General features: G+C 34.0%; 3 protein-coding genes across 6 annotated transcripts; 1 reads left to right on the forward strand and 2 right to left on the reverse strand.

Annotated features, from left to right (window-relative positions):
* The first annotated feature begins 4,664 nt into the window (after positions 1-4,664).
* Positions 4,665-20,246, forward strand: LOC143361596 (mitochondrial intermediate peptidase). 3 transcript variants are annotated; one of them, XM_076801131.1, is made up of 11 exons: positions 5,073-5,183; positions 15,166-15,351; positions 15,427-15,689; positions 15,806-15,992; positions 16,089-16,168; positions 16,252-16,440; positions 16,514-16,655; positions 16,731-17,069; positions 17,342-17,563; positions 17,642-17,872; positions 17,937-20,246. In XM_076801131.1, exons 2-11 carry the CDS (start codon positions 15,217-15,219, stop codon positions 18,237-18,239), a joined length of 2,091 nt encoding a protein of 696 aa, XP_076657246.1. In that variant the 5' UTR covers positions 5,073-5,183; positions 15,166-15,216; the 3' UTR covers positions 18,240-20,246. The 3 variants fall into 3 exon arrangements, with proteins under 3 accessions (XP_076657249.1, XP_076657246.1, XP_076657247.1); XM_076801132.1 differs by lacking the exon at positions 5,073-5,183 and adding an exon at positions 10,702-10,789; XM_076801134.1 differs by lacking the exons at positions 15,166-15,351; positions 15,427-15,689; positions 15,806-15,992; ... (5 more) ...; positions 17,642-17,872; positions 17,937-20,246 and adding exons at positions 5,361-5,761; positions 5,969-6,507; positions 6,588-7,978 and having other exon boundaries at positions 4,665-5,183.
* Hdac6 (histone deacetylase 6) lies at positions 8,124-14,544 on the reverse strand. 2 transcript variants are annotated; one of them, XM_076801129.1, is made up of 19 exons: positions 14,039-14,544; positions 13,460-13,627; positions 12,953-13,375; positions 12,776-12,873; positions 12,546-12,719; positions 12,277-12,469; positions 12,003-12,062; positions 11,804-11,893; positions 11,625-11,731; positions 11,406-11,549; positions 11,228-11,334; positions 10,851-11,020; positions 10,432-10,772; positions 10,164-10,359; positions 9,651-9,780; positions 8,998-9,561; positions 8,769-8,935; positions 8,385-8,672; positions 8,124-8,295 (listed from the first exon to the last, which is right to left on the reverse strand). In XM_076801129.1, exons 1-19 carry the CDS (start codon positions 14,045-14,047, stop codon positions 8,218-8,220), a joined length of 3,507 nt encoding a protein of 1,168 aa, XP_076657244.1. In that variant the 5' UTR covers positions 14,048-14,544; the 3' UTR covers positions 8,124-8,217. The 2 variants fall into 2 exon arrangements, with proteins under 2 accessions (XP_076657244.1, XP_076657243.1); XM_076801128.1 differs by lacking the exon at positions 12,003-12,062 and adding an exon at positions 12,103-12,162 and having other exon boundaries at positions 14,039-14,543.
* Positions 19,581-24,706, reverse strand: Cul4 (cullin 4). Its single transcript, XM_076801130.1, has 11 exons — positions 24,283-24,706; positions 23,336-23,699; positions 22,888-23,076; positions 22,670-22,816; positions 22,409-22,595; positions 22,127-22,319; positions 21,743-22,044; positions 21,439-21,669; positions 21,069-21,347; positions 20,833-20,985; positions 19,581-20,733 (listed from the first exon to the last, which is right to left on the reverse strand). Exons 1-11 carry the CDS (start codon positions 24,581-24,583, stop codon positions 20,638-20,640), a joined length of 2,442 nt encoding a protein of 813 aa, XP_076657245.1. The 5' UTR covers positions 24,584-24,706; the 3' UTR covers positions 19,581-20,637.
* Between the last annotated feature and the right edge of the window lie 127 nt (positions 24,707-24,833).

Raw genomic sequence — 24,833 nt, forward strand, 5'->3', positions numbered from 1 at the left:
GCAAAATCACGGTGCACGTTACTACGTTCAATTCCGCGCGGTGTGCCCTAACACACGACTCGTTTGCCGTTCCAGCAATGTAACAAGTGTATCCGCTGTCGTACGAAAATACCATACACAAAAAGAAGACGTATTAAGTTACGTCACCTGTGGTGGTACGCACGTCAATGTCATGGTGACCATTGTATTAGCATCTAATGCGGTGGGAGCCATGGTGTTGGCGTGACTTACGATGGCGGAGTAAATCACTGTAGCTTCACCTGAACGTAGCGACGTGTGCCTTGGCCATTTGATGGTGTGTGAGCGCTAAATGCAAGGAGAACTTACCATTGCGTTTCACAAAGCATGTATTTTTTAACCAACGTAGTGGTTCGACCGGGTTAGTAAACATACACGATGTGTATGTAGAGAGTATCGAACGCCTCGTCGGCCCGTAAGGTAAAAGACGAGGTATCTTTACGTAGACCGTGCAGTAGTTTTGTCGATAGAACTTAGTGTTCGTTGTGCAATGCAAAACTGATTTTGCAATGTTCGAATTTGTAACAATAGTCGGGACCGCGAAGTATAGTCCCCTACTCGCGTGATATAGCAAGAATTAGAGATTCGAATCGATTTAATATGAAAGTTTTCCAATATGCAAACGGTAGAAAATCCCGCCTTTTAGAGTTGCGATAATTGAAATGCCGCACTGCACCCTATGACTGCCCCTGACTACCTGCAGCCCGGTGTGGCTGCCCCTGCAAACCCGCAGCCGGTGTGGCTGCCCCCAAAAATACCCGCAGCCATTGCTTCCCCTTTAGAGTTGCGTATAAAGAAATTAAAGTGCACGGGAATTTTCTATATCGAATTTAATAAATTAGTGTCGCGCCAAATAATGCACTGCTCGCGTTTGTTTCTTCATATTTATTATTTACTATTTGTAGATACTAGCGTTGCGAAGGAATAATTCGGTTTGGCCTCCCTCCCCATAAATTCAAATGGCTGCTATCGCGGTTCCATTTAGTGTTCCGTGAAAATAAATGAAAGTGCACGGGAGTTTGCTGTTTTGAAAAAAAAATAAAGTAGCATCGCGGTAGATAATGCACTGCTCGCGTTGTTTGGAGATATTTACATTTTTGTAGAGTAGCGTTGCGCAAAAACAGTCCACTCGCGCGTTTGTTTGAAATATATCGAGTGGACGACAACTATTTTGCATATGTATTTTTTTTGTGTTAACCCAAGATTCAGTATGTTTCAGATTTTCCATCCCTTGACAGATAGATGGTAAGACAAATTAAATTGAATTTAATGGATGGTAATGAATGAATTATTTAATGTATTATTTTTGAAGTGTACTATTTTTCAAATATGTGATTTTTCAAATGTCATTTTTTTTAAATTTTTTTTCATGTGATAATTAAAAATTAATATAGTGTTGCGTACAAAAATGAAAGTGCACGGGAGTTTTACGTATTATAATATTTATTAAATTAACGTCACGAATAAAAATGCACTGTTCGCGTTTGTTTTTTTGAAACGTTGAAGACGTAATTTGTAGTTTAGTGTTGCGAGAAAATGGTCCACTCGCGGGTTTGTTTCAAATATAGATACAGTGGACAATTATTTTTTAAATGTGTCTCTTTTTTAAATGTTATTTTTGATATATCTTATATTTAATATGTGCTACTTTTGCTATGTGCCAATTTTTAAATGTGTTATTTTTTAAAATGTGCTATTTTTCAAGTATGACAAATGTATTTCTGAAATGTGCCATTTCTTATTTATTTTCTTTTTTTTTTCATGTGCTAATTTAAAATTAAGTTTGTTTCAGATATTTTGCTTTTCTGATAGGTTGTGGTAAGCTACATGAGAACAGGTATAATTATTACCCACTACATATTGTTCTCAGGATGTGCATAATGTTGGTTGTGCGTTAAATATTAAAAAATTAAACCAAGGTAAAACCAAAATACAACCAAGGTAAACAATTCAACTTTAAGAGGTATTTGGTAATTCAAATACCTTTATTATTTATTATTATTTTATTATCTGTGTATGGTTGCATGTTGTGTTGTCTGTGTGTTGCATGTTGTGTTGTCTGTGTGTTGCATGTTCTATTTAATTCACTGAATTTTACATTTCAGCAAATTTGGGTTAGCTACCCACTACACACTTAGGTACACACACAGTTAAAATATAAAACACTTGTTAGGTAGGAAATATATGGGGAATTACACAAAAAAAAAGACACAGTTCTAAAAAGTGCAGGCAAGGGGAAAAAATTAATTTTTATAATAGGCAGGAGGTAGTAATTCGGCGGGTAGGCTTTGCAATAAGCTCTTCTTGGTATTCGTTTGTACAGTGACCGAAAGTTAGAGCACTGTCAAATGTGTACTAGGAAGAGTACATACAAAATTATGGATTTTTTTTATATTTTGTAATTTTGTTAACTTTCCGCCGGGTAGGACGATATAGAAATACTAAGCGGGTGGGCGGGTCTCCCTCACAGCAACCTCCACGTGGTGAGACCTGGACAATCGGTACGATTCTCGATTTAGAATATTTTCTTGCGCAAAGATTATACCAATTGCTCTATAAAATATTAAAAATCGACGATCGTATCGAGCTAATGGCTGTGACAATGAAATTATTCTTCGACATGAGTCTTTGACGAATATTTTTTGTTGAATAATCATTATTTTATATCGCAATATTATTTTCCAACCAATTACAAAATGCATTATTTCAGCATTCTACCACATACGAGGTACAGGAGTAGACCAATCACCATGTGGGGTTTCGTGTCTCACGATCTGAAATACCGACATCAATAACAACAACCAGACTTCTTACGCCCTCTACGCTGACGAACGATAAATGTTGCAACTAGATCCACGAGAAGATTAGACCATATACCTATAATAAATGGAGGGACATCCGATCGGAGGAATGACAACTTTGAGCAAAACGTAACACCAGCTCACGAGAGCCAACCTAATACCAGCTCACGAGAGCCAAGCTAACCCCGCACGCGAGTGCGGCCTAACCAACAGCAATTGGACAAGAGTAGTTGAAGTCAGAACTTCAAGCTACTGAAACGACGCTTCGGGTCGCCCCCGGGTTCGCCAATACCCGTACTCACCCACGGCCCCATCCGTGAGCGAGTCTCTGAGGGACCTCCGTTCGGAGGAATACCAATTTTATGTCAAAAATAAAATATAATATAATTTCAAGGAGAAAAACTTTTGAAAGTCTCGACGCACAAATTCGGATTAGAAACACGGAAATAATAATTGACGGCGTTCGTTGAATGAACACGAATTCCAAAACAGAAAGTGTATATTTGAATTGATACTTACAAAGAGCTGCTGAAAGTTGATCAAGGTGTGCGAATACAGCTTCCAAGAACCTCGCCGTTTCCAAGAAGCCCACCCCGAGCTAGCTTAAGGTGGACCAGGGAAAATTTAAATGACCGTTGGTCCACCTTAAGCTCGCTAAAGGTAGACCAAGGTCGGCCAGTAATGTCCAGTGCAGCTCTGGAGGATCCCTGGTCAACTGGAAGGTAGGGAAGAGTGGGCCGGGGTGGTCAGGGTGGGCCAGGGCAGCTTCAAGGTCCTTCGGCTTTCTGGTCCCGCAGCACTTCCGCTCCCTTTTGAGTGCGCACCTCGAATGACCTCGACTGACTGACTGAGCGCGGCCGCCGAGTTCAGTTGCGCGGTGCGCAACTCTCCCACCCCAATTAATTTCGGTAGATCTCGTTCGCCGTGATAGTAATAGTTGATAAATTTGTTATTTCTGGCTGTTTAATGTCTATAACCATTTCTTTTGGTAATGATATCAACAAGCACTCCCTTGACCATCTTGCCATCTAATTATTTAGTAAAAATAAATTATAGAACTCGAGATAGAGAGGAACTTTTAAGTCATGAATATTCGCACGTGTTAACCCTTCAGTGCATAGGTAAACTAAATATTAGGAACATGAATGCATACATGGGGTCCATTGAGAACCCCACTTACCTAATTCCTTGCTAACTTTGATTACAGCAACAATTTATTTCTGTAAACACATTAAACATAACCTAAATATTGACAGAAGCAAATAGCTGAACTCTCAGTTCACAAATGGCGCGGCTAAAAATGTTAACACAAAATCCAACACTGGGGTCCTTTGCGGACCCCACTCATGCATTTAAGGGTTAAATTATCGAACACAATAGACTGATAAATTTCTTATTTCTGGCTGTGTAATGTTTACAACAACTTCTTTTTCCAATGATGTCGACAAGCACACCTTCGACCATGTTGCCACCTAATTTCTTAGAAAAGGTAGGTAATAGGATTCAAGGTACAGAATAACTTTTGAACCATGAACATTCTCACGGTATTTCATTTCGTGCGACACGAAACAGCATAAGATATCTCGTCTGTAATATTAGTTCCACAATATTACTTCCACAATATTAGTTCCACAATATTAGTTCCACAATGTCAGTTCCACAATGTCAGTTCCACAATGTCAGTTCCACAATGTCAGTTCCACAATATTAGTTCCGACCGATACGGTAGGATGTGACACAAAAATGGTAAGGTGGCTCTAGAGCCCCGCGGGCGTGAAACAAAAAAATACATTGGGTGATTGGTCTACTCCTGTACCTCATGTACCTCGTCTGTGCTGTAGTTTATAGAATTTGTTATAGATGCCACCAAAAGTAGATACCTACATGTTATGAGTTTTTCTACACGTTGACGTTGAGTTGACACACCTGAAAATAACAGTGCTCATCGCGATCCAACGTGCCGTAAGAGTATTTACATTTAGTCTGTATTATACTTTACGTGAGATGAAATATTACAATGAGACAACCACAATATGGTTGAATACACTGTTCGGTTAAAACTGAAAAAACATCAAATTATATACAAACATTCCTCTGTTAGTTTTAATAACTTAACTTAAACAGATTTGACAAAAGATCGAAGGGTAGAAAGCTTGATTGTTTATTCAGATTACTCGCGCGTGAAAATGAGCTCGAAAAATGAATATCGCAGGTCGATAGACGAATATAAGCCTGCTGTTCCAATAAGAAGGAAGATCGGCCCATACTGGTTCCTGGCTATTTTACGAATTATTTTGACATTAATTCCACAAACGGGATACATCCATCCTGACGAATATTTTCAATCCATCGAAGTTGTATCTGGTGAGTTATATTATTAACTTTCGATAAAAATGATTATTATCTGTATCATATTCTTTGAAGTACATTTTATGAGCGGAAATTGAAATTACTCCATTGTTATGATACATCAGTCTCATAAAATTTCATTATCGTTATAATGAAGCTGATGTATGATGTAGAACTATTTAAATCTTTCAGGGGATTATTTTGATATTGATGTTCAGAAACCATGGGAATTCAATTCCACATTTCCCATAAGAACTGCTTTAATACCGCAAATTACTGTTGGCATACCATACTCGATCTTAACAAGAGTTTCTCAATATACACTTTTCTACTTTGGCATGTCATTAAAGACGCCATACTTTCTTCTATTACTTCCACGTCTATTGATGTGTGGCTTATCCTTTATATCAGACTATTGTCTATATAAAATATGCTACATGTATGGACAAAATTATAAAATAAGACTGGTCGCTTATGCCAGTTCTTATGTTATGCTTGTTTACGCGACTCGGACATTATCGAATACTGTTGAGTTGGTATTGACAGCTTTGTTACTGTACTATGCATCATACTGTATGGTATATTCAGAAAAGGTACAAATATTCTGCTTTAAATATGTAATCAAATATAGTTACATATCTACTTTTACAGGTATAGATAAACCATTAGATATTCTAATTTATAATTGTTAGAATGAATCTAATTATTGTACCCTATTAACCGAAAATTAAAACACAGCTACATGCCTTCTTCACAGTTACAAGAAAAAAACATAATGTAAAATATATTTATTATTTCAGGTAGTTGTTCAAAGCGACTATCTTTCAGAGAAATATAACAAAGCACAAACTGGAGTGGAGAGAGTAAAATATTACAAGCTTAAAGCTTCATTACCCCCACATTCTTTGAATCATTGCTTTAAAATTGCAACAATTACAGTAGTCGGTATATTTAATAGACCAACATTCATTGCATTTGCCTTTGCCCCTATATTTTTCTGGTTGCAAAGAGGTCTAGGATCAAGGAGCATAGGTTTTGGAGATTTTCACATTCGAATATTCAGTTTTGTAGCATGTGGAGTACCTGTGGCTATCTTCTTTATTCTAGTCGACAGCTTTTATTTTGGTTACCTAACTATGGCAGAGATAGGTAGACTTAGTATTAGTATGAGCAATTTTGTAGTTACACCACTCAATTTCTTCAAGTACAACGCAAACAGCAAAAACCTACAAAATCATGGATTGCATCCATATTATGTGCATTTCGTAGTAAATGTTCCTCTTTTGTTCAATGTTCTTGGAGTTATTGGTCTCTTTACATTTGGGAAAATGTTACACAGGTGAATGAATAATTTATCAATACTACCTATGTTACTTTGAATTGTTGATATGTAAATTTATTAACTAAAATTACTTACAGTGGCTTGAAAGCTCGCTGGTTGGATTTACCACGCATACAAAGTGTTGTCGGTTTGATGACTGCATCTTTTATTGTACCTATTGTAATGCTGTCTATTTTCCCGCATCAAGAACCTCGATTTATAATACCAACAGTGCTACCTCTGGTTTTCTTGTATGCACCAGACCTGAATCAAACTTCAGGCGTTGATACTATTGCAAAAGTTACTAAAAACGATGCAGAGAACAGTAACTTGGAAACAAAAAAGAAACTCGCGAAATTGCAACTGTGTTGGTTTATGGGTAATATTGTATTAGCATTCTTTTATGGGTTTGCTCACCAAGGTGGTGTTCTACCACTGATGTCTCATTTAGCTAATGAATTAAAAGCCAAACCAGAGCTGACTCATATACATCTATTTACATCGCATACTTATTCTTTACCAACTGCACTTTTACATTTGAGAAATACTAAGAGAACTTATGTAAGTAGTGGAAATCATAAGTACAAATTAGTCAAAGATTTTCATCTTTACGAAGAAGGATCAAAGTCTATAAATGATGTTTATAATATCATTGCCTTAAAGATCCGTGATTGTGAACAGAAATATGTTGCAAACAGGATACCTTATAGATTATATTATGCTCTTCCTGCCACTGACATGGAAGAATTTATTTCTATTCAAAATAACACTAACCTATTCAATTATCATATTGTAAAAAAATTTCAACCACATGTTACAGTCGAGAAATTACCACTCTCAAGAATTTCTAATGTTTTTATACATTTAACAAATATAAACACAATTTCAACCGAGACATTTAGTGAAATTATGAATAATATATTTAATGCATTTCAGCAATTGCAATTAATTTTAGTACGAATAGAATATGTAACCCATAATAAACAAAAAAGTATATATTTTTAATTTGGTTATTCATTTATATAAAATAAAATTAATTTTATATAGAATTAGTATATTAATTACAACAACAGAACATAAAATGGAGAAGGTAGTATAATATTTCTATCCTTAATAAATATTCTTATAAATTATGAGCTTTTTGAGATCACCAATTTAAAGTCTGTAAAAAATAAAAATTTCTAATGGAAAAAACTAGTCTATGTACAAATATATTTATAAATTATCAAAGACCGTATACGACTGCGTAAAATTAAAATTATTTACTGTCATTCAATCTACAATTTGATTATTATTGGCCTAATGATGATCATTATCCTGCATAGAAAAATAGAATATAAAGTTATCGCAATTTTCTATTTTACTTTAGTAAAATACGCTGTTAGCAAATAGTAATCTTAGGTAAACTTAATAATTAAATTACAAGTAGTTTGATTATCTCAAAATTAAAGTTTACACATTTACTATTTGTTATTTACTCGTAGAGAACAGAACTATTCTTACATTAATGATTTTATAAACCAATCTTATTATTGCTCGCCTGGATGAATTCCTAAACACAAATTATACTATAATTGAAACTCGGTAAGACAAGTCAACCAGTTCAAATGTAAAATAAGTAAATAACAAATAGAGAAACTGTGAATATTTCTATTTTGTAATATTTATAAATGTTAGAAAAATCATATATAGTACTGGTAACCAATTTACCAAAAGCTACATTGCACTTCAATTTTCATTATATGTCCACGGTAAATCCTCATCAAATTTACTTTGATGTACAGCGTTGCGGGCAGCAAATAATCGCTAAGAAATAATTTGAGAATTATGAATTATATTATTCATTGTAACATTCTAAATTTGTTGACTTAACGAACGTTGAAATCATAACTTACCGGATTATCTATGTATGCTTCGCACTTGTAACACCACACTGACAAATCGCTAAAACTTAAAGCCAATGGATGGTCCAACTCCTCACCATGTAAAAGACCATGCTGATTAACAATACGTGCACAATGTACAGTGTAACATTGCAAACAAATCCAATTTTCAACAGTGCTACCACATTCTGTACAAGGCGAATGTATATCTATTCCTGAAGCTGGTACATCCCTGACACTGTCCAAGTGTGGACAATCCTTTAAGGGCACTATAGCGAACATGTCACCAGCAATTAACACCTGTCAAATTAAGAAAACATAAATGCGTTTATATTTTTCAATATGCCGACTTAATGTTTATAATAATTACCTTGAACAAGAAATTACACTACTTACTTTCATATTCTGAGATAAGTAATCGCATAAATTTGTAGCTCCACCAGCTTGACCAACAGCTCCTTCATTATGTTCACTACTGCTACCTGGATCAGATCTATCAATACTTTTGTCAGAAAACGATCCCTTTTCAGGATTATTTACGCACTTCCTTTCACATTCAAGAACTAAAAAAAATGTATGAATCGTTTACTTCTTCTGCATTTATATATTTCTAATTCGGTATTACCTTTATCTTCACACATATTAAAAGTCTGCATGTTCATTGACTTATTATGTGTATTTTCAATAACTTTTAGTATGTCGTCGTGAGACGAATTTTGTATTTTGATGTTTTCAACCTCGTTCTGTAATTTGACTATCTCCTCGTCCGTTACAGAATTCTTATCAATCGAAAGTTTCAGCGCCAACTTTTCACTTTCTATTTCCTCAAGCGCTATCTTTGATTCAGACTGTTTACATGGCTCGTCTGCAGCTTTCATTTGTTGCTTCAATTTAGCTTTTGGTAGCACGTTTTCTCTCGGCAGAGAAACATTAAATATTAGATTCGACCAATATTGTTTCTGTGTTTTTAAAACATTGTTTATGGAATTAAGGGCGCTAGAACATGGAATTAGACCAGTTTCTAGCATCGGTAAAGGATCCCCGAGCAACGTCTTAGTACAGAGAGCCATTGCATGCGAAATTGAATTGATATTGTACCCTCCTTCGAGACTAAGAATTACGCGGCCGTTGGCTAACGATGATAGCCAGTGTACCAAATGGCCGTACATCTCTGGACTTACAAGACACCCTGGAAGAAGAAAATGTATAAATCAATCTATTTTTTTATAATAATAGTAAACATGATTTAAGTCGATGTTTATAAATCATTTTGTATACCTCCAAGAGGATCACCGATGCAAGCATCAAAACCCGCAGAAACTAAAACTAGTTCTGGATTAAACTGATACGCGATTGGCATTACCACTTGTTGAAATGCTGCTATGTATTCAGCGTCTCCCATTCCTTTCTATATGATATTGATACAAATACATATATAAACATTAGAGGTGTGCCAGAACCCGAAAATGTCGCGTATTATTGGAAGCTGAAAAGAAGTCACTGTATTGAAGATCTTAGGTCGAAAACGGATTAATTTAGAAGTTATTAATTTTCCACCGCCTCTCATAAGCAACCGAACACTGTGAGGCGTGCCGAGCGAGTGACCCCCGTTGTTCCTGCGCCGTCGCAGATGACTTCTTTTCAACTCCCAATAATACCCGATGGTCGGGATAGGTTCTCGACCCGTCTAGACCCAACATTTTCAGAGTTCGCGCACACTTCTAATATACATACACTAATTCCACTCTAAATTTTAATTAGATTGTCATACAGAAATGTATAGACACTAACCTTGTTCCAAGGTATATTGACATTAAAACCCTCTCCTGCTCCACAGCCGACGCTGGTGTAATTAGCATTTTTTGAATTTGGGAAGAAACTACCGTTGTCATATCTATGAACAGATATGTAGAGGACTCTTGGATCTTCCTCAAAAATAGATTGAGTTCCGTTGCCGTGGTGCACATCCCAATCCACTATTAGTACTCTAAAAATTATAATTTAACATTTACTTTCTGTCAAGGATATATTGAAAGCATATAAATGAAATGATAAGTACTTTTTTAATTGATGACATTCTATGGCATATTTAGCTGCTACAGCAATATTATTAAAAATGCAGAAACCACATGGCATGTCATCTTCTGCATGATGTCCCGGTGGCCTTATAATAGCAACACCAGACTGACTCTCCCCATTTAACACGCTACCAACAACTTGCAACAACGATCCAGTAGATACACTGGCACTTGTCCAAGTTTCAGGATGAAAATAGATTGAATTGAAAGACGACGCTAGTTTCTTTAATTCTTTAGCTTTTGTGCTCGCAGTTCCCTTTATCCTGTCGATATGATCTTTCGAATGAGCTAATAATAATTCTTCCATCGTTGCACTTCGTCCCTTTTCAAAAATCATTGGTAATATTATCTCAAATAAAATTATATTAGTGAATATAGTCTTTTAAATGTTTTAACGTACCTGTTGCACATAGCATCGATCAAGAATGTTGTATTCTTGAAACCGCTTGTAAATACCGCTAATACGATTTGGTTTTTCCGGGTGGGTGTCATCGCTTATATCACAATGCTTCAACATTCTTTCATCGTAAACAATACACACTTTGTTTGGAGCTTTAGATAAATTGGTAACTAAAAAAGAACAATTATTATTTGTTACAGTTATAACTGTTCACCACACCCCTACATATTACTTCAAACTTGCATCATAGAAGTGGAATTCTCAATTATTATGATTTCAGTTTTTTTTTTTTCGAAAAATAGACTATAGTTTTATGAGACTGATTATGAATCACAATTAACAATATTAATAATAGATGCTAACTAATAGATGCTTACGTTGTATAAGAGCATTCAATTTCGAATCGAGCATCTCAAGAACTTCTTTACTATGAACTGGATAACAGTCAGAAGTTTCATATATATCTGGTCTTTCTTCAGTTCCTCTATAATAGAAATGTTGCATGTAATTGCATATAATAATAAAATTACTATTAAAAATCTTTAAACTTCTTACTTAAATGTAACTACAGGTAAATGCTGACTAATACTTTGTTCCTTATTATTTGTTGTATTATTAATACTGAATGTATCTTGATATTGATAACATTTCCAATATGGTTTATGTGCATAAATTGTATTTAAAATGGAATTACGTATACTGAAATAATAAGAAATACATAAAAATCAATTTATTGATTCTTATTGTAAATATAAATAAATATAAAATTTTTACCTCAACGAAGGAAGTTCAAGGTTTTCTATCAAAGGGCATGGATCACCTAATAAAGTACGCAAAGTCAATGCTGCACTTTCAGCTAGTGACTTTAAATAATAACCGCCCTATAAAAGAACAATGCGTTAGACGCAATATTTAAACCATTAAACATACAATATTTAAAATTCCTTCTGTACCTCTAATACAACAGCAACTTTTCCAGAAGCCAAACTCATTAGGGATGACACTAAATGAGCATAAAATGCAGGAGTCACCAACATCTCGCCCTTAATAGAATAAGAAATAAATTTAAACATTAAATGTGTGCAATTTATCGAGAACGTATAAATAAAAATCAGAACAGAAAATACATAAGAGTAAAACAGAATGGTTAACCTTTTCATCTCCAAATGCTGAATCAAACCCAGCCGAAACAATGACAAAATCTGGATTAAACTAGGATAGAAAAAAAAATTAATAATTTGTATCCATTTACCTCTGGACAGCCCAAGGCTGCATCATAACCAGCTGACACTATTACGAGATCTGGTTGAAACTACAATGATTAAATTTACAAAAGAACATTAACACCTCGGGCCCTGCCCTTGTTTAGTGAAATAAGTCTAGTACCTATTCAAAACAAAGTGTGTCACTATAAAATGCTACTTACTTCATAAGCCATTGGTAATAAGACTTGCTGAAATATGGCCAAGTAATCAGCATTAGTCATACCAACTTTATTAAGTGGTACATTAAAATTATATCCTTGACCTAAATCATCTCCAACAAAGTGAAAATCAGATTCTCTGAGGTTTGGCCAGAATTCACCGTTCTCATAACGATGAATGGAGAAGTAAACAACTCTGTAAAGAAATTTATATGTGAAAAAAGGGATCACTCAAAAAGCAACCTAAACTACTTATAAAAGTAATACCAGACCGTGGGTCATTATAAAACATTTGCTGAGTTGCTTGACCATGGTGCACATCCCAATCAACAATTAAAATTTTACTGGCCCAATTATTACTTAAAGCTTTTTCAGCGGCAACTGCAACATTATTAAAGAAGCAATATCCACAATATTCTGACTTCATTGCATGGTGACCAGGTGGTCTAAAAAAAGTAACAATTAATTTTTTGTTTCAACATGAATGTCAAAATTCAGTTACCTAATAATAGCCATTCCATTTTGAACTTCTCCTTTGCAAATGCTCTCCACTAAGTTTATGGTTGAACCCGCGGCTAACAGAGATAACTTGTAGGTAGACTAGAACAATGTTAGCAGTTTAGTATTAAAATGAATGTGTTAAAAGAAATTATTTTACATTCTAGAAATATTCACATACAGGATGTACATAAATTGCATCATATTTTGATGATAATAACTCTAAATTATGTGCATCTGTAGATCCATCGGTAGCCTTTAAAATATCAAGAGCTTTTTTACTATGTTTTGTAAGTATCTCGTGTTCTGTAGCTTCCCGTGGTGCAATGAGCTTGCATCTATTTATTAAGTATAATTCTTCGCATCTTTGTAAAATGCTTATCATTCTATCAGGACATTCTGGGTACTTTGGATCCCAAAGACACTTGTGCTCTACCATAGACCGATCAAATACCAATCCAGTTTCCTTTCTCTTTAAAGAGTAAGCATCTATAGCTTTCTGGTATATATCGCGTACAAAAATATTATTCAGTTTCTTTCCTTGTAACATTTGCCTTTGTGCTGCCTGCTTTTTGGCTGCTATCAAAGCTGTAGATGGACAAACCTAATTAAGGCAGAAACAATTAACTCAGATAATATCATATATTATTTAGTTTTTAGTCATAAACATTTAAACTTCTCTACTTACATTAGATGTTTTCCCAGACTTTTTGGCACCTTTCCTAGACGACATTGTATTTGTATTACTTTTTTTGTTTGGTTTCTTTGAATTTTCTATAACTTTTAGGAGCTGGATTTCACTATCTGCTAGCTGTTTAGCAGCAGCGAATAAATTACCACTAATCACAGAGTCAGACTGTAAGAGATATACAAGTAATTATTTTCTTCTCTGTCGTTGCACCATACACAAATGTACAGAACACAATAGGGGACAAAATTATATTGGAGTACTCGAAAGTTTTTATTGCTTTTTTCATTCAAATCCTTGATAGAAAAATTGAATTTCTCTTCATTTAATTCGATTGGATAATGTAATTAGATAATAACTTTTGCATCGCACTTAAATTACGTCGCTCATCGCACATAATACGAAATGTTGACAAGTAATATGTGGGTGACGGTATAAGACATTTCCATGTATAGATATCGGTACCCCTTCCACTCCATACTTTATTGTCGCGCGTAAGCTCCACGATAACAAGAATTCTCTTCGCTTAATCACGCCGAAATCGAGCGAAGTTATTTTGTCTTTAGATCAGATCCTCACCATTGGCATTTAATGAGTAACCTCGAAATTTTTTGATTCCCTTCAACCCTACAACGAACGATTTTTACAGACGAATCATGCTAGTCCGGTAACTTTCAAATGCAGAAAGACAAACAGAAGCTCCTGTCCATTAGAATTTCGTCTTTGTTACAGAAACAGAATTATCTCGGTGGTCTTATTCATTTTGCACTTCCAATTTTCTTCTCTCAATCCATTACAACAAAAGGTTGACAATTGCTGTAGCAGTGGACTGCGGCTAAAATCACAGTAATGCCATCGTACCGTCAGAAATAGAATCACGATGGGAGTTCGTTACAATGCAACATTCCCTCCATGGCATCGCACGATTTCGGTGACATGATGCGACACTGGAGAGAGCGGTAAAAAAGCTTGGTCCCGCCCTCATTGGTTGACAATTTACCATTGCATAATGCTGCCTTCGTAAATAGTCAGAGATAAGAGGCGAATGAAGCAATAGTGTTGACTGAATTGGTAAAAACATAAATACTGATGAATACTAGGGATGTACGAGCCGCCCGATATTCGGGCTCAAGTCGGGCCGCAGAAAACCTTTGCACATAAAAAATTTGAAACGATTGCACGAATCTATCATAATATGACCAGAGAGGAAATTTCCTCTCTGTGACTATATATTATATATATTATGCCGATTCGAGATAGATTTCAATACAATAAAAAAGAGGGAATAGAATACGTGACACTAAGGAGGTAGCCAAACGCGACGCCACGAAGGAAATATATATATATGTATGTAGCAACGATATCAGTATACTTGGTGAACGAAAAAACATGTGGTACGTGTATGTAGTGTTTCGGTCTCCACGAAATGCAATTTTCCAACAGTAAATAAAAATATGCAAATATGGTACAAATTTGTCAAATTTCTAAAACATCGTTTTGTTTCTGGTGTTTTGTAATTTGAAATTTTGAAATATCATTTTAGCGGAATTGATTCGTACAGATGAAATTATTTGAAATAGTATCTGATCGGCGAAATGATTAAAAGAGAACAGTTTTTAATTTAAGTTTATAATTGTTATTAATCGTAAAATATTCAACGAAATGCGCAACTATTCGAACACTGTAAAATGACTCTATTTTTACAGAATGAATATTGTTGTTCTTGTTAGTAAAATCAATTTAATGGTATATACAAAATGATGAACTTTTGGAAGAAACAATTTATAAAGCATGTTAAACATAGAGGTGTTAATACGTGGTCTCCACTTGCAACAGCATTTAACTCCATTACCAAAGATAAATATGGTTTTGAGTTATCTAAGAAGGAGTCTGTAAGTGTTCTCTTTTCTTACGTTAAAGAGAATGTTAATTGAGCTGACTATTCAAGAGTTCTAAACATCTTGCAGGGTCTATTTGGGATACCCGAATTAAAAACTGCACAAGGATTCAGTATTTTAAAACATCAAGCTATGTCTGAAACAGACATGCTAATCGAAGAAGCTACGAGTCCAAACAGGAAACGTAAGATGGTAGAAATTTTTGATGACATGTCTGATACACTCTGCAAAGTTGCAGATTTAGCAGAGTTCATTAGAATTGCACATCCAGAGGAACAATATGTTAAGGCTGCAGAAGATGCTTGTATATTTATTAGTGGTATAGTAGAAAAGTAAATACTGCTGTAATACCAAAAGATATAGATTTTGACTTGGTAGAAACTTAAAGCCTTTCTTCTAGTGATACAATACATTGGGAGACACTGTAAATATTTGAATATTTCATCAGGTTAAATACTCATCGTGATCTGTACAATGCTTTGAAACAAGTTGTACATAACGGAGATGTTCAAGATACATCTATTCTGGACAACCATGTAGCCAAACTATTTCTCTTTGATTTTGAACAGTGTGGCATACATTTGCCTGAAGCAGAAAGAGAAACAGTTGTACAATTAAATGACTATATATTACAAGTATGTAAATGATTTTCGTATGTGCTATTTCTAGAAAAATTAGATCTTTTAATCTTCAAGCAACACATTTAAGTGGATTGCATTTTCGTGATATAGGTAGGTCAAAAATTCATGGCAGGTGCAGGCAATCCACGAGCAGTGGATGCTAATATTCTTCCACCTGGTGCAAGGGAGCAGTAAGTGGTACAATAAAATATTTTAAACAACAGAATTTGAGTGGTATTGAACTTGATCAAACTTGTTTCAACTTGTTTCACAGTTTTGCAATGAAAGATAATCAGATAATAGTACAAGGGCTTTATGTAGACTCCTCTAACAACTTGATTAGAGAGGCTGCGTATCGTGTATTTTTATATCCAGATAAAGGACAAGAATATCTTCTGCAAGAACTATTGAACTCTAGACATGACTTGGCTAGATTATGTGGATTTCCATCGTATGCTCATAGGTAGATATCTAAAATACTTATAAAGAAAGATTATTCCTTAGAGTTTATTTATACTTGAGTAAACAATTTTTAGAGCTGTGAAAGGAAGCACAGTAGAAACACCAGAAGTAGTATACGACTTTCTTAACATTTTGAATGATAATTTGAAGTTTAAAGCAGCGCAAGATTTCCAACAGATGCAAGAAATGAAAGATGCGGAATCCAGTACAAAGCAGGTGTTCACAGATTTATCTAAATGTTACAAAGTCCTATTCGAACTATTTCTCTAAATTTCTGTACGTTCTGTTCAGAAAATAATGCAGTGGGACACTGCTTATTTCACGGCAAAAGCAAAACGGTCTTGGTTGAAAATGTCAAGCAGTGAATTCACTCCATACTTTTCACTTGGTGCTTGTATGGATGGGATAAACATTTTGACTCAATCATTATATGGTATTCGGCTGGAGTCTACAGCAATCTCGTCAGGTGAAGTTTGGGCAAATAATATACAAAAGATCACTGTAATCGATGAAAACAACTCAGTGCTGGGTTATATATATTGTGATTTTTTTGAGCGAGATGGCAAACCTAATCAAGATTGCCATTTTACTATTAGAGGAGGAAGACAATTATCTGATGGAACTTATCAAGTATGAGATACTCTTACAATGAAACTTTGGGAGGATGTAGTTCTTATAGTTATTCAAAATATCGTAGAGATCTTCTATCTGATTAATTATTAGCACTTAAGGCCACTGTCTTGCAGAAAATACCGAAATATATAAATTATAATAACTTAGTAAGAACTGCGTTCTCCCAAAATTTCATTAAGATCCGAAAATGTCACTTCGGGATTGTCCCTTGTTAATGTAAACGATCAATTTAACAGGACTTCGAGTTGTATACGCATATTTTTTTTCAGACTCCTATAGCAGTATTAATGTTATCATTGCCAGCACCTAGATGGTCCAATCCATGCTTATTAAGTCCCGCTTCCGTAGAAAATTTATTTCATGAAATGGGCCATGCGTTACACTCCATGTTAGGCAGAACAAAATATCAACATGTAACTGGTACCAGGTGTAGTACAGATTTTGCAGAAGTTCCAAGTATATTGATGGAATATTTTGCAAGTGATCCAAGAGTAAGTTATTATAGATTATCACAGCAATAACTGGATTGTAGGTTTTATGATTACCTAATAATGAAATATGCGTTTAAGGTGGTGTCTACATTCGCACGACATTTCCAAACTTTAGAACAAATACCAAATTCTTTGTTAGAGAAGTTACACGCCTCCAAGAACATATTCTGTGCCTCTGAGTTACAAAATCAAGTATGTTACAGCATGTTGGATCAAGTTTATCATAGTGGAAAATTAGAAAAATCATCCACTACAATTTTAAAAGAAATACAAGGAAAATACTATGGGCTTCCCTATGTTGAAAATACAGTATGTATTTCATTTTATATTCAATTCATACAAAGACTCGTATCACATGTGATAATTATTGTAGGCATGGCACTTAAGATTTTCTCACTTAGTTGGATACGGTGCAAAATATTACGCTTATTTAATTTCGCGAGCTATTGCCTCGTGGATATGGCAAACTTATTTCCAAGCAGATCCTTTTAATCGCACGGCAGGTGATCGATATAGAAACGAATGTTTAGCACACGGAGGGGGTAAACCATCGTCCAAATTAGTGTCGGATTTCCTACATAAGGAAGCTAGTGCCAACAATTTTGCAAAATCTTTACTCAATGAAATTGATATGAGAACTGAACAAGTAAAAAGTGTAAGAAATAAAGTAAACTAAAATAATTTTTGTGAAGGTACAGTAGATGTTTGTAAAAATAAATTTTTAAAAAACATTCTAAATAATTCTAATTTATGTGTTATGATCAGAAAATAAGTTCGAAATTTTTGTCATATTTTATTACAAGTACGGAAACCTTATCCTATTTACAATTTTAATAAATCTATGAATGATTACACAAAAATAAGTTTTTCAGTGTAATACAGAGGAAACGCAGCATAAGGTAATTTATGAGAAGACTAATAACTCTATAACTTAGTTACAATTTCTTTCGTACGATTCGTTATACTATTTATAAGTAGCAAAAGATGCATTTTGTTTTATGCTTTACAAAAATGAAATGAAGTACCAAAATACGATATGGCAATACTATTATTATTTTATATTATACAATGATCTTTAAAATTATTTCCTGCATGAAGTTATCATGTACTGTGTTTAGGTTGTTTTTAATCCTATTAAAACTCTCCGTCAGGGCTTCCATTAAAATTAGCTAATGGTTCATTAACAACATTCTTCTTTGTTTTTATATAAAATTCTGTTAATAAGCTATTAATAATTATACTGACATAAAACGACTGAACAAGCCAATAGGTGATCCATTTCTAAATCTTATCAATACTATTAATAGTACATGTACATTACAATTTCTACATTATGCAATTCTTCGCTTATGTGTTTTTTATAGTTTTCATTTTTTTTTAATGTTTGATGATTTATAACTAGATATTTTGTATTCACAAAAAAGCACTGGACATGTTTTTACAATAGTCTCTTGTCTCCGTTTTCAGATTACACTAAAAATGATTATGAGAAATCGCGTATAATTCTGACAATTTCAAATTTACTTTTGCTTCAAAATCGATCGATAATCCTCGAAGGATAGAATTATACTCAGCATTTATATCAATTATGAATCATTTCTTTAACAATAGTTTGTAAAAACCTTGTAATACAGAGTCAATTTATAAATTTGTAGATTTTAATTGTTCAAGATTATAATTATACTAAGAAAGAAACCTTACAATTCAAATTAGTCAATATAAGATTAAAATATGAACGGTTTAAATTTATTTCAATATTTTTTAATACACACAAAACAAAATCATAATCCGCCCAAACCGATTTACATTATACAGCTTTACTTCGAGACGTATATGATAATTATACTTTTTATAAACTGGTATTTCGAGTAATCTGCAATAGCGCAATAGATATCTAAAAATTTATTAAATAAATGTAACATTTATTTATCTTTGTTCAATCTTATTTAACTCTAAAATATCCTATAGGTAATGGCAGAGTATTTTCATTACACTATAATATGAAACACTTCCACAATAATTTTTTATATATAATTTTATTACAGAATATCGAAGGAAAATTGGCATACATTATTTCAGTTTCGTCATAAACTAGTGGCGCGTGTATTTAAAACGAAGTGTATCATTTATTTATACATAAAAACTATATCTCGTAATGTCAATATTAATATAGATAAGCAGTCTTAAACAACATAGACAGTATTTAAAAAGTGCTTCATATTATTTTAAAGTTAAATTTATATGTATTGCTTTGCTATTGTTTCGACAAAAATGGATGACATTTGTACAATATCTATCTTATTTATAAACTCTGTATTATAAGGTAATGTACAAAAATTTGATACAGAAATACACATTATTTCCAATGAGATTCCTCTAAATCTTGCAGCATTCATCCTGTGCAGTATGCACATATTCTTTATATATTATATTCTTCTGGAAATGTTGTTTTTTAAATTTTGCGACGAATTAAATATTTTTAATATATTATATTAGGATAACATAATGTGCTTTCTCGATTAAAATGACTGCAGTGAATTGAGTTCAACGTTCACAATACACTATCTTATGTTTGCCATAAATAATGCGCTTTTTGTTCACTTTCAGTCAAATACATTGGTTTCTTATTCTTAGAATAGTCTTACTATATTATCATCTTAAATCTTTAATATGCTGTGAAAAACTGTTTTGCATAAAAAATTGTTGATGTACATATGTTTTTGTTAAATGCTACACCATTAAAGACATTTCTGCACATGGTCCTTTTTAGCGAAATCCAGAAACAACACAAGAATAACAACAGTAAAGCACTGTTTAAAAGGGATATCTCAATAATTGTCCAGTGTCCATTACGCACTACAAAACCCAAGACAACGAGGTCCACTCTAATTTCATTTTTTTTATCAACTGACCACACGCTGCAACGTTATGCTGACAGTCAATCAGTTACGAGTTCTTCGTTTTTCAGTATGTCACATTCACAATAGACGAACACCGAAATTAATCGATTGGTTTCTTTTTCTACAAAACATGGCGTCATCCCAGTCTGCAATGACTTTGGCATTTGGTTCAAGTTACGCAACATAATTGTACTCATTTGCATTATCTTTGTCTCGCTCCATATAATCCCTGTCTATAAGAGATTCAATTCGTTTTTTCAAATCAGCAGGCTGAAAAAATATGTGCATGTTATTACTGATATTAAATTTCACTTAATACATCCCATTTATGATACATAATTCGAACTGTGTTTAGTGTTAACTATGTACCTTCACAGGGAACTTCAATTGATTGTACAGTTCACTAATTAATAAGTTGTGTGTAAGTGTTTTCCTCATTTTCATAATTCTAACAATAGCTGCATCTATTTGATATTGTCTATCCTGATAAACTCGTTCTTCCGTAGCTTTCTGTTCTTCGTTCTAAAAAAGGAAAACATAAATTAGTTAATATGAATTAATCCTATAAAATGTAAAACCTTATCTTGTAAGGGGACATTCTGTACCGTTTCTTTCATTTGAATTTGATTTATTTTAATCCTGAATAATTTGTTCGTGAAATCTGCATTGAATACAAATCTATCATTATCTGCAACATCTCTTCCTCTTGGATTCTTTTTTAATACTCTAGCCTTTCCACAAGCTAAAGACTGCAAAGTTCTTCTAAGTTCACCATCTTCTATATTTGTTGCAGCCTTTATATCTTCCAGGGATAAGTTATCAGAATCATTAAACATGATTAGTACCAATGCTTGAAACAGTGATACTTGAAACTCTTTGTTACCCTGTTAGAAAATTGAAATGAAACAATGTACAGTATTCGAAATAATTACTATTGAGGTATTACAAATGTCACTTATTAAATATTAAAAATACCTGATTAAACCATGCTTTTAGGACACAATGACCTAGAGTAGGTTGCCATTGTAATTTTCTACCACTATGTTTTCCCAAGTAAAATTTGTTAAATACATCTTGATATTGAACCATTTCTGGTGGTAATGTTACCTCCATTACAGGGTATGTTGGCCAATAACCCATCGTAAGTATTGACACAGTCAAATCCAAATTACTTGCTGACAACTCATTTTGTAAATTTCCTGCATACTAAGCAAGAAGAATATTTTTATAATTTAATAAATAGAAAATATTTCTAAATATTGTTGTAAATCACCCTTACCTGTTTAAAAGCAATGTTAATATCTTTACTGAGCTCCATATCTTTAAACATTCCTTCTAATTTACTGGTGAAACCACCTCCGCATTCTTGCTTTAATTTCGACAGCATGGACTTTTCAGCGTCAACGGAAGCTGACTTGCCCACTAACAAACGTTTCGCCAAATCTTTCTTATAAAAAGCTTCGAATACATCTTTTCCATGTATAAATCTAAATAGTACCATAATTTTATCTAATAATCTTTCTAGTTCTTCCTCAGTCGCTTCTTTATTACCCGCTCGTAATTTGCAATCAACAAACTTGGCTGCAATAAAAAAAAAGCTACGTATGAAGTCGTCGCTGTGAAGAATAATCAAGATATCCATGTAAATGCTCAATAACATTACCTATTAATTCAGCCGGTTTATTCGCTCGTTGATTAATGAAGGCTTCGAAAGCTTCTTTTAAACTATTTGCAAATTTCTCGTTTTTGTGAAAACATGTGTTAACTATGTTATCCATTTTATCTTTAAAGTCCAAAAGCTCTTGAACCATAGTCTTGTCTTTTTCTGGATCTATAACTATGGTTTTACCCTTTTTCTATGAAGATTTTAGAAAAAATGATAATTTTAGTTTAAATAATCCACTGTATATTAAAAGCAATTATCGAGTAGAAGTATGGTACGTACCTTTATATAAGAATTGAAATTCAAACACAGTTCTACAAGGCCATTCTTAACTCGACTATATAAATTATAAAGTAAAGATAAATCACTAATTCTATTTTCATCCAACAAACCACTTAATCCTTTTTGTAAAATGCTGGTAATGTGCTCAGATAACAATTGTTTTTCTACAGTATGAATTAACGACCACCTACAACATTAAATTTCAAATATTATATACAAGAATTACTACTAATAATCAACATCAAAATGATTACTACGTACTTCGTAGATGCATCAAGGTAATGCAACAAACGTTCATTTTCCTCTTGAAGTCGTTTGTCTACATGTGCTAAGTACTCTGGGACATCATGTTCATTCATTAGTCTTTGTCCTTCTGCGGCATATAATCTTTCTGTAGCTATCAGGAATCTATAAACAAAAATTGAATAAGAAAACTGAAAAACAAACAGTAATTAATAATGCTCGTGAAAGATTTATACTTAGTGGCAAAGGCATCTTGGTAAATTTGTAGATCTGATAACATTCGTAATAATGACTTAAGAAGTGTTCTGTCTACTGTGTCACCTTGGCGTTCTTTCTCTATAAGCATAAGTAATCCTTCTACCGTACGTGTCTGAACCAAATTGTTTAGAACAATATATACTCTAAATAAATGTAATCCCATATCCCTAAAATAATATTTAGATTGAGTAAGATCTTTATACAATATGGTATATTAGTAGACTGCAGATTTTGTATGGAAAGACTAGAGAATTTGAGGACATTATTATGTAATTTTCAACTCTTTAAGATGATTAAAATAGAAAATACATTTTCGTTTATCTTCGGATCCCAACATTGAAGTCGAACAATTTTGATTTTGCAAAAACATCCGCAGTCTATATATGAATAAAGTAAATATTTACAATTGGGCATAAAAATACTTACCAAATGGACAAAATACTTGGATTTTGTAATACATATGTTCTATCCAGATATAGAAAAATACTCCTAATCATAATCATTTGTCTACAATGTGACTGCCAACATTCGTTCATCTTTTTCAAAAATATATGCCTGTCCATGGATTCTGCCAAGAATTGTTCTATATTAGCCTGAACATGAGCCTCAGTTAGCCCTGTTAGTTTTGTATATAACGTAGATGCCATTTTGTGATTACACATATTTTCAACAGCTTGGTAAAGCTCTTCCAACGAATAACGAATACTTTTGCTAGTTTGAATGGCAATTACAGCCTCTTGCAGCTTCTCCCATGTTTGTTCTTGATAATTTTCTGGTAATTTTGGTTTATCTAAACAAAATTTACAATATTAATGTTAACATATTTTGAAGTAATTCCTATGTAAGAGCTATTTATAAAACTATAAATAAATATAGGAAGAATGAAAATAATTCTGTCCTTTGTTTCAAATATAAAATACGATAAGAATCGAAGTTAAATTGATATTTAAGTGTTAATTCATCCATTTAAAGATCATTACAAAAATAGTTCGTACATATTTATTTTTGCATTAGTCATACGAAAAAAAGGGAAACGAAGCCGTGCAAGCAGACATCTTAAATCAATTACACAATCATAGAAAACACGAAAGTTCTGGAAACCGTATAAAAAACGACCAAATAATGCGTCTTAAGAACATTTATCCATTCTCAGTTCTATTTGATCTTCGGGTTAGGTTATGTCAGTTTTGTATTGTTGAACCGAAACAAAAAGTCTTTATCCGCAGTTGAACGCGTAAATACGCATTAGGAATAAAAAATGTTGCAATCCTCGGAGTGGCACAGTGCCAACGATAAATTATATACAGGATGAATCTTGTCACGATTCGTCGCCAGCTGACTTTGAGGTTAGGTGGTCCTGTGATGTCGCTTACTTTTGAAGTTTTTGATGACAAGTTTTCTGGCAGTGCCTGTTTTCACACTTGCCAAACTCGGTGAAATGACTCCGTTTGGGTTCCCGACGGTCAACGCCGAGAAATTAGCCCTCTTCTGCGTGTCTGTCGTGGCCGCGGCTGTGTCCGTCATGTTTTCGATCCCGTCGATCCCCGTGACCGGAACGGCGGACAGCTTGCTGCGTTTCGCAGCACCGACGTTCACCAGCGCTGCGTGATCGGCGGCTGTCCTCTTCACCTGTGCTGTAGAGGCCAGAACCTGAGTCCCTCCGAGCCTAGACATATGCGTGCATCACTCGGTCGCCGGCCTTCAGCACTCGGAAAACACAGTGTTCCACCGAGAAATCCACAACCGATTCTCCCTCTATCGTTCTACTTTTGTCCCCGTGCGTTCTAACAAGCGAAAAAAACTTATTTATCCACGAATACTGCTCGCGACGAAACTCTCGCGAACAATTGGCGATCTTTGCGCACGCGTTTCGCGCTTACCCGGCGCACTACGCGTGCTTGCCGCGGATCTTGAACTGTTTATT

The sequence above is a fragment of the Halictus rubicundus genome, chromosome 15 (assembly GCF_050948215.1).
Source record: "Halictus rubicundus isolate RS-2024b chromosome 15, iyHalRubi1_principal, whole genome shotgun sequence".
In the NCBI taxonomy this organism is placed as follows: Eukaryota; Metazoa; Arthropoda; class Insecta; order Hymenoptera; family Halictidae; genus Halictus; species Halictus rubicundus.